The sequence below is a fragment of the Durio zibethinus genome, chromosome 13 (assembly GCF_047325235.1).
Source record: "Durio zibethinus cultivar Kanyao isolate XHJ-2024 chromosome 13, ASM4732523v1, whole genome shotgun sequence".
In the NCBI taxonomy this organism is placed as follows: domain Eukaryota; kingdom Viridiplantae; phylum Streptophyta; class Magnoliopsida; order Malvales; family Malvaceae; genus Durio; species Durio zibethinus.
This window is the reverse complement of record NC_143174.1, coordinates 6,344,177-6,353,841: the sequence shown is the minus strand read 5'-3', so window position 1 is coordinate 6,353,841 and position 9,665 is coordinate 6,344,177. Positions and strand designations below refer to the sequence as shown.

The following is a 9,665-nucleotide window of genomic DNA, read 5'->3' as shown; positions in this document are numbered from 1 at the left end:
GCCACCTAAAAAAAAGAGAGAGATCAGTCGATTTTATCCAAAAAAAATAAAAAAAATAAAAAAAGAAAGGAGATCGAAACTTTGAGCCCCGATCTACGTCGATCGGGGTTGTTTACGGTAAAAAGGACACCAGATCTAGAAAGATCACTTCGAAGAGAACTTTCAGAAGAATTTTCACCTTTTTCGATGATCGAAAACAACCGGTAATGACTGCCGGTGGTGACTCAGACGACGATCGGCATGGTGATCCAGTGACCTGCCGACGAGCTCACCTCAGAGCTCTTTTCCCTTTTTTTTTTGAAAATCGAAAGAATGAGCAAACAAAATTTTTTTTATTTATTTATAGAAATCATTAAAAGCAAAACGACGTCGTTTTGAGCATAGGGCCAAAACGAAGCCGTTTTGACCAAAACCCGTAACACGACCCGAGGTTCGCACACCCGACCCGCGATCCGCTTCCATCATCAGCCCTCTGACCGGTTCGACTGAACAGGAACCGAACCACCTAGATCGAACCAAACTGATACTGAACCACCCAGATCAAGCCGAACCATCGGGAGAACCGCTGAACCGAACCGCACGTTGATCGGACCGTTGATTGGTCCGATTTAGGTAAAAAAATTTTTTTTAAAATTTTTCTTATTTTTTATATATTATTTTATTAATATTTATGCATATTAAAATATTTATATTTGTTAGATTAAATGATGAAATTGTGGTTAAATTTTTTTTATATAATTATGTTAATTTTTAGAATAAACTTTAAAAACAATAATATAAAAATAAATTTAATAATAATACTAAAGTAATAAAAAATGAAAGAAAAGAAAACTTTTATCCGACGATGAGATTGAAAGGTATTTTGAGTAGTGATGCCTATGAAATCTCTAGGTGAAAAGATTTTTTTAAAATACTATCAGTGTATTACAATATTTATAAAAATTTTTTAATACAGTAAAGATTTTTTTTTAAATAATAAATAAAAATTGGTTAATAAATTAAAAATATATGTAATAAAAATAGGAAGAAAAAAATTTAATCTAATGATGGGATTCTAAAAGTATTCTTAGTACAGATGCTTTAAGAAATCTCTAGGTGAAAATTTTTTTTTGTAAAATATTACCAACATATTGAAATATTTATAGAAAATCTTCAATATAATTAAATTCCTTTTTCTTCAAAATTTTAATTAAAAAATTAATAAAACAATTAATAAAATTTTTGAAAAAAAATAAAATGTGTGCATCAACATGTTATTATTAGTATTGCATACATGACATAATTTTTTACGAAAAGTAAATTTAGACCTTCCAAAGATGAGATTCTAAAAGTATTCCGAGTAGAGATACTTTAAGAAATCTCTAAGTGAGAAAAAATTCTTTTAATGTTACAAACGTACTGAAACATTTTAAGAATTATTTTAATAAAAAGGTTTTAATTTATTTTTTTCGAGAATAAATTTTTTTTTAACATGACATTTTCTTATGAAAAATAAATTCGAGCCTCCAAAGATGAGATTCTAAAAGTATTCTGAGTAGAGATGCTTTAAGAAATCTCTAGGTGAGAAAGAGTTCTTTTAATGTTACCAACGTATTGGAACATTTTAAGAATTATTTCAATAAAAATGTTTTAATTTATTTTTCTCAAGAATAAACTTTTTTTAATAAATAAAAAAATCAATGAAATTATTTTTCGAACATCGAAAATTGGACTATTTTTATCAAAATCGAAGGATAACACGTTGTTAATTGGTACCGCTTTTAACAGGCGTTGTGGGGGTGCTAATCCTTCCTCACGCGTAACCGATTGTCGAACCCACACTGTTTCGCAGACCGTAAAATTATCTTTTTAATTAATTTTAAGATTTCATTAAAATGATATGTTTTAATAGGTAACCAATCGCACTTAACCAAAAAAAGATTGATGGCGATTTCGTTATTTTTTATTTCATTTTCAAATTCATCGGACGGACACAAAATCGTTACGACAGTTATATATATTCACGTGCAAACACATTGGATAAAAAATGCTAATGTTTTTTTTTTAAAAAGGAACTCTATATATATATATATATGTATTTTAATAAGAAGTTTTATAATTAATATAGAATTATAATGAAAAAAATTAAAGCAGAGATAAGCAAGAAATATACCAAGGTCCAGTCCATTAATTTATGGACCTGTCAACCGAGAGCTTTTGTTAGGAAAAAAAGGAAGATTTTGCGGAATTTGGTTAGGTAAGGTATCGACGGAAGCAGAAGGAGCATCTTCAACAATGGCTACCCTAGCAACAACACAATACCACCACCACCATCCAACATCGCTAGAGGAAGTCCGTACGCTTTGGATAGGAGACCTCCAGTTTTGGGTCGATGAGTCCTACCTCAACTCTTGCTTTGCTCACACTGGCGAGGTTCCCATACTTTCTCTCCCCCTTTATATACACCAAATTTATATATCTGTCCAAAACATTTCTGGGTTTTGTTCTTCTGGGTTTTTGAATAAATTCGATGACTACTGAGGGAATTTTTCTAGGCTATCTTTTTCCATAATTTTGATTCTATAAAATTTATGTAAACAGGATGTTGTTAAAGTATTTAGTTTTGTTATGTTCTTAAAAATTATCTTTTCACATTTTCGTTTAATAGAAAAATTATAAATTGAAATAATATTCACTTTCGATATGAATTCTATCAAATTACTATTAAATCACTTTTCAATTCAAGAAGCAAAAAATCACCATTTATACCTCAAAGTTATAGCTTGAAATTATTTTAATAATAAAGGCACAAGAGGATTATGTCAATTAAAAAATAGGATCAGGCAATAATCTTTCTTTGGTTCTACCCTTTGTTTTATCGTATTAAGTTGCTCAAATCCCCCTTTTTATGCATTCCCATTGTTGGCTCTTGCAATCATCAAACTTGTGAAAACTCTGGGAATTTTCTAAGTGTTGGTCACAAACACTCCCAATAATTTGGTAAATTTAAAGGTCAGGTAGTATCAGATATCATCATGTGCTAAGTCTCATAATGTATTAGTTTCCTTTTTTAACTCATTTTTGTAGTTTTTTAGTAGATTTTGCCTTTGAAATGAACCATTATTCCCACTCTCTGCAGCTAGTCTCAATAAAAATTATACGTAACAAGATCACTGGCCAGCCCGAGGGATATGGATTTGTGGAGTTTGTTTCTCATGCAGCCGCAGAAAGAATACTGCAGGCTTACAATGGGACACCAATGCCTGGAACTGATCAAATGTTCAGGTTAAATTGGGCATCATTTGGCATTGGAGAAAGACGTACTGATCCTGGGCCTGAGCATTCTATATTTGTTGGGGATTTGGCACCTGATGTTACAGATTATCTATTGCAAGAGACCTTTCGTGCTCACTATCCATCTGTTAGAGGTGCCAAGGTTGTGACTGATCCAAATACTGGACGCTCCAAGGGATATGGATTTGTTAAATTTTCTGATGAGATTGAGAGAAATCGTGCTATGACTGAGATGAATGGTGTCTATTGCTCAACTAGAGCTATGCGTATTAGTGCAGCAACACCAAAGAAGACCACTGGTTTACAGCAGCAATATGTTGTGGCAAAAGGTCATATTCTTTTAATTAACTTTGACTGAAAGAAAACCATGGTTAGATTAATTTATTCATTTACTCACCCAGTGTTGTCAAGGCGCATGCCTTGGCACTGTGTCTTAGCACGAGACAACAAAAGTGCCTCAGACCCTTTTGAGCGAGGCGCATACTTGGTGCACCTAGGCATGCTTTTCTGTAAGGCAGTAGGTGCAAAAGACGGGACAATATCAAACTCTCTACTTCTCACTGTTTGAGTACTCAATAACAAACTTGGGACCATAAGGAAATGGTGCATGTTGAACAAAATGCAAAAGGAAATTTTTTATGTTTTGTAGGATGAAAGTGTACCACTCTTTAGAGTTTATAAACAGAATTATGTATCTTAAGCTTATTTTATGTACACACACACGTATATATATATATATATATATATATATATATATATATATATATATATTGCTCCTTCACTTTGGCGAATGCGTGCGCCTTGTGCCTCTGGCAATATATAGGTTCTAGCTCCTCAAGTGTGCCTTGCGCCCTTGAACAGACTGTTTTCACCTCTGAAATCAAGATGTCCTGTTTTGTCCATTGCCCTCGTGTGGCTTCCCTCAATTTGATTGTGCTATTTATTGTTGCTATTTTTAATACAAAGATACATGGCAAAAAAGAGGCATCACTTGATAAATTTAGAACTGATTTTTAGCTACTTATATTAAATCTCAAATCAACTCCAACATCTGAAATGCAGTTTGGCTCCTTTTCTTTCTTTCTTCTCTTTCTTTTTTTTTTTTTTTTTTTTTTTATGGTGGTTTGATAAAGCAGTAAAGCAATAAATTAATATTATTTCATGCACTTTGAAGATCATGTACCTGATTTGTTGCTATGAGAACATTTTATGACAATAAATGTATATATTTCAGATGTGTTTTATCAACAAAGTAAATGTCATACTACAATTCTTACTCTGCTTGCAACATTTTTGCTGGTTCCATGGCATTTATATTCACCCTGTTTGTTGGTTTAGTTGAAATGTGAACATGTTGTATACATGTTGTATATCAACATGCATACTTCTTTGGAATGGGGACCTAAGTATTTGAGTACCTGTATATATATCTGTATGTACATTGCTCTTTGATACTATAGCCATATTAGATATTAGATACATGTATATTTGTAGACTTACATGCTCATATGAAGGCAAGAAATTCTAAAATGCACTTATCCATGGTTTTTATGCAGCTGTATACCCTGCTCCAGCGTACGTAACTCCTGTGCAGATGCTTCCACCAGATAATGATAATACTAATACCACGGTAAGTGAGGCATACGCAATTTCTTTGAGAAATTATCTCTTATCTCTATGACTAAGTATCCTATCTTTTGCAGATTTTTATTGGCAACTTGGATCCAAATGTCACAGAGGAGGAACTGAAGCAATTCTTCTTGCCATTAGGAGAGATTTTATTTGTCAAGATTCCTGCTGCCAAAGGCTGCGGTTTTGTACAGTTTGCAACCAGGTAACAACCAGTGAAACAATGATTGCACTAGGAACTTCAGGAAATGTTTTCCACTTGATTTTTTTTTTTTTGGGGGGGGGGGGGGGGTGTGTGTTGGGTGTGGAGGAGTGTTTATCATTATGAGCTAGATTTTAGTTTAAGACCTCTTCATGTTTGTAACTTATTATGTAGGTGACCTAGAAGACCTATTACAGTTTTCTTTCCCCTTAGACAAGAGTTGTATAAAGATTAATGATGGAGGGAGATGAAGTTTTAGCAGTAGAAATAATCAAGTAGGACTGCATCAGTGCCTCTTACCTTGTTTTTGTATATTAGTCAAGTCTTTTGATTTTCTTACCTTTGTCTGATATGATGCCTAATAACTTTTCACTTCCACTATTTTTCATCTGCAGGACATCTGCTGAAGAAGCTATACAGAGGATGCAGGGGCAAATGATTGGTCAACAAGTTGTCCGCATTTCATGGGGTAGGAGCCCAACAGCTAAACAGGTGACATTTTTTATTTATCAAATTCACACTTTTCATTTAGTTATACGGCAAAATGCTTTTATTTGTGCCCCTTAGCATTGGTTCTGGTTTGGTTTCCTTTGAAATCCCCCTTCCCCAAAAGAAATTAAAAAGGAAGAGAAGGTGTTATGGTATGTCAAAAATAGGATGAAACGGTCATTGAACGAATTTATAGACTGAAAGCCCATTTATTGTCATATATATTTATTAGAGCTACTATTTCACCATATAAGGTTGTTTAGATTTAGATCAATATAATGTCTATGGTCAACCTTCTTATGTAGGTAGCTATTAATGCTACTTTGCTTGACAAAATTTGGCACTACTTATTTTAGGACCTACCTGGTAGCTGGGGTACACAAGTCGATCCAAGTCAGTGGAGCGCATACTATGGTTATGGACAAGGCTATGATCCTTATGCTTATGGAGCTACCCAGGATCCCTCTTTGTATGCATATGGTGCATATGCTGGCTATGCACAATATCCCCAACAGGCAAGAGGTTTTAACTTTTTAACATATTAGCATTAGATCACATGTAACAGTTACTGCCTGTAATATTTTCTCATAAAATATTATATTTGTATAGATATTTAGAAATAATTTTTGCAGTATTGGTTACTACACTTGCATTGATTATTTTCTGATTTGACCTTGTTGGTAATTACATAAAGAAGGGATAATGTTATGACATATGAATGGCCCTTGAACCATAATAAAATACTCAAATGTGATACATGAACTCTAAAAATCTTTAATGTAGAAACTAAATTATAAATCTGTTAACTAATGTGGTCCTTGGAGGGTTGTTTAATGGCCCTTGAACCATAGTAAAATACTCAATGTGATACATGAAATTTAAAAATCTTTAATGTAGAAACTAAAATATAAATCTGTTAACTAATGTGGTACTTGGAGGGTTGTTTGTCCGTCACGTGTCATAAGTAGAAGCTAGGTACGTTAGGAGTAAGTATCACATTAATTTAACAAATTCATTGTTTAGGTATTACCTTAGATATTTTTAAAGTTTAGGTATCATATTGAACATTTGACTAAAGTTCAGAGGTCATTCATAACATTAATTCCATAAAGATTGAATATGGAGGATGGAGGAACCACTTAATGAAACCAAAATGTTTGTGCCAATGCTCGTTCTGCACTTTCCAAGCTTTATTAGTGATATAGTATCATTCATAGTGTATCTTTATAGAATCAAGAGAACTTTCCCCCCACATTTACATCACTGATTTTGCAAAAGCCCACATGCAATGTAGCCACTGAGAAGGTTTGAAGTATATAATTTGACTTGCAGTTACTGATCTGAATGCCTTTAAGAAAGCGAAGAACCTTTTTTTAGCTAGCTGCATGATACTTAAAATTTCAAGTAACTTGCTGTTTTGAATACCATTAAGAAAGTTACAGTAATTTAAATGAAACCTCAATCTGCTTAAAATTAACTTTGAGATTTACAATTGATTTGCAGGTTGAAGGTTCTCAGGAAATGGCAGCTATGGCAGGTGCTGTCCCAGCTGTAGAACAGAGAGAGGAGTCATATGATCCATTGGCGACACCTGATGTTGATAAGTAAAGTTTCTCTCTTCTGGTTCTGTAATAAATGACGGGTTAATTGTTCTTGGATTATTAATTGAAGTCTGACTGTTATTGCTAGGTTAAATGCCACCTACCTCTCTGTTCATGGAAGTGCCATATTAGGCCGGCCCTTATGGCTGAGAACCTCCTCCATTTCACCACAAGCTTGAGTGAGTCTCTGCTTTCATGTCTCTTATTTATGGTGATCATCAGCTTTTTATTTGGTTACGTGGAAAATGATCATTGCCAGTTTAGTTGCCAGAAACTCCCTCGACGGGAGATAAAGAGAAAATGACAAAAATTTCTATAGCCTGATGTTTTCTACTCACATTAGGCACAATTGTGATGTCCTGTAGTGCCCCTAGGATGAATATTCACACATAACTGAGTATAGCTTTTTCTATTTGTTTAACATATCTCCAGAGTTGGACCCTTTATGTTTTATTGTGTAGATTAGCTAACCTTATATATAGAAGAGAATATAGCATCATATCAGGGTGATTGAAATGCAAACTGGTTGAATCAAGAGTTTATCTCAGTTGCTTTATATAATCACTTTTAAAAGGTGATTTTAGCCTGTCTCGAGTTTGAATCTAAACATTTACAATTTTTTTTTCTATTCTAGTGTTGTTGCTTTCTTTATAAAAAAAAAAGGAAAAATACAAGCTGGTTGGTGATCTAGTTTTTCTTGATTAAATGTATTTGGTGTTTGTGGTTGTACGATTTGTTGCAATTGGCCAGTAACCATGAAAAAACTGAAATACCTGCCAAAATACTATGGTTTTTACCAAATTTCTCATTACGGTTAACAAAGATAATTTAATAGGAAAAATTCAGTCAATTTCTAATGATTCAAAAATAACTATCTTTTACATGAGATTAAGAGTAATCCACAACCACCCTAAAAAAAAAAAAAAGAGGGCTTATCTGATAACAAGGAGTCTAAGGAGTTATTTTTAGAGGGTTTCGCTTCCTAGCTGCATTTCATGTAATGGGAATAACCTATCTTGTTTGAAGAAAATAATCATGCAAGAAATGTGGTCTGATCTCTAGAAATTTTTTTAACGAAACTTCCGGTTTCTAAGAATCCTTAACGGAGCCAGAGGCATCATGTGTGGGCATTAGATGTTGACCCTTGACAGTAGGAATGTGAACGAAGTGGATATTTGTTATTTTTGAAATATTCGTGTTTAAATATATTTAATATTTATAATATTTAAATTTTATATCGTTATTCAAATTTGAATTTATTAAAATAAATATTATTCGTTTAAATATTTGAATTCATTAAAATATCTGTTACTTAAATTTTTTGTTAAAATAAAAAATAAACAAAAGTTTAATTTAAAATTCAGTTCATTCTTAATTAATAATAAATAAAAATTATTTTTTAAGATCTGAAGCTTTCTACAAATATAAAATTTTATATATTTTGCATATGTAAATGAGTAATAGATTTGAATATTCATTACTATTAATTGAAACTTAAACAAATTTAGATATTAAATATTTAAGAGATATTATTTGTATCTACTTCAAATCTGTCACAAATAGTAAAATAATTATTTGAATCCATTAATTATTTATTTATAACTATTCGAATTTGATATAAACGGATTAAATAATGAGCGTTATCTATTTTTACCATCCATTGCCATCGCTACTTTGATAGCGAAAGCCCACAGCGTTGTAGGATTAGGAAATAGTAGCTTTTGTCTTGTCGATTCTTAATGAAATGATATAGACATGGTTGGTAACGGAAATAAAGCAGAATGGAATGAAATTGATATTATATAAGAATAGAAAATAAGAGGAATAAATTAGAGTATATATTGTCAAAACAATTTTGGAGCTGCTAGATGATTTTAAAAAAAATGAGTCATCTTAATTTTTTTTATTAGGTATAATTGATTATTTATTAAAACTTATTTTTTAATAAAATTTTAAAATTAATTAAAATTTTATTAAAAAGATAATTTTAAGGTTTGCAAAAACAGTTTAAGTTCAGGAGTATGATTATGTGTAAGGAAAGATTAGTTCTAACACAACATCCGTTTAAAAACAATAATTATTTATCATCTTTTAATTTGGATAAAAAGGTCTTAATTTTGGTATTTAGAATTAATTTCTTTAACTTTCTTTTTTTTTTTGTCATAATTTTGGTTTTTTTTATGTTTTTATTTCACCTTTTTCACAAAATTTTCTCTTTTATTTTTATTTATTTATTTTATTTTTTAAAATATTATTCCTTTTTTATTTGGAAAAAATAAATTAACATCTTTTTGTTAAAAAAACTCTTAAAATGTTTTAGTACATTGGTAACATTGAAAAAATTTCTCATTTAGAGATTTTTTAAAAAATCATTACTAAAATTTTCTTAAAATCTCGTTATCAGAGACTCGTATTTTTAATTAATTAATGCATTTAATATTCATGCTTTATTACATGTAAAATTTTTTTAA

General features: G+C 31.4%; 1 protein-coding gene across 1 annotated transcript; it reads left to right on the top strand.

Moving 5' to 3' along the window:
- Positions 1–2,096: 2,096 nt before the first annotated feature.
- On the top strand, positions 2,097–7,780 carry LOC111302739 (polyadenylate-binding protein RBP47B'-like). The gene is made up of 8 exons (XM_022898521.2): positions 2,097–2,412; positions 3,119–3,602; positions 4,830–4,903; positions 4,977–5,107; positions 5,500–5,596; positions 5,950–6,108; positions 7,097–7,197; positions 7,283–7,780. Exons 1-8 carry the CDS (start codon positions 2,275–2,277, stop codon positions 7,371–7,373), a joined length of 1,275 nt encoding a protein of 424 aa, XP_022754256.2. The 5' UTR covers positions 2,097–2,274; the 3' UTR covers positions 7,374–7,780.
- The last annotated feature ends 1,885 nt before the right edge of the window (positions 7,781–9,665 follow it).

What these genes read in the sequence shown, in the direction of transcription:
- LOC111302739 (XM_022898521.2), top strand. Translation starts at nt 2,275, where the DNA reads ATGGCTACCCTAGCAACAACACAATACCACCACCACCATCCAACATCG. An exon ending in GCTTTGCTCACACTGGCGAG is followed by an intron (nt 2,413 to 3,118) that starts GTTCCCATACTT and finishes CACTCTCTGCAG; the next exon opens with CTAGTCTCAATAAAAATTAT. An exon ending in GCAATATGTTGTGGCAAAAG is followed by an intron (nt 3,603 to 4,829) that starts GTCATATTCTTT and finishes GTTTTTATGCAG; the next exon opens with CTGTATACCCTGCTCCAGCG.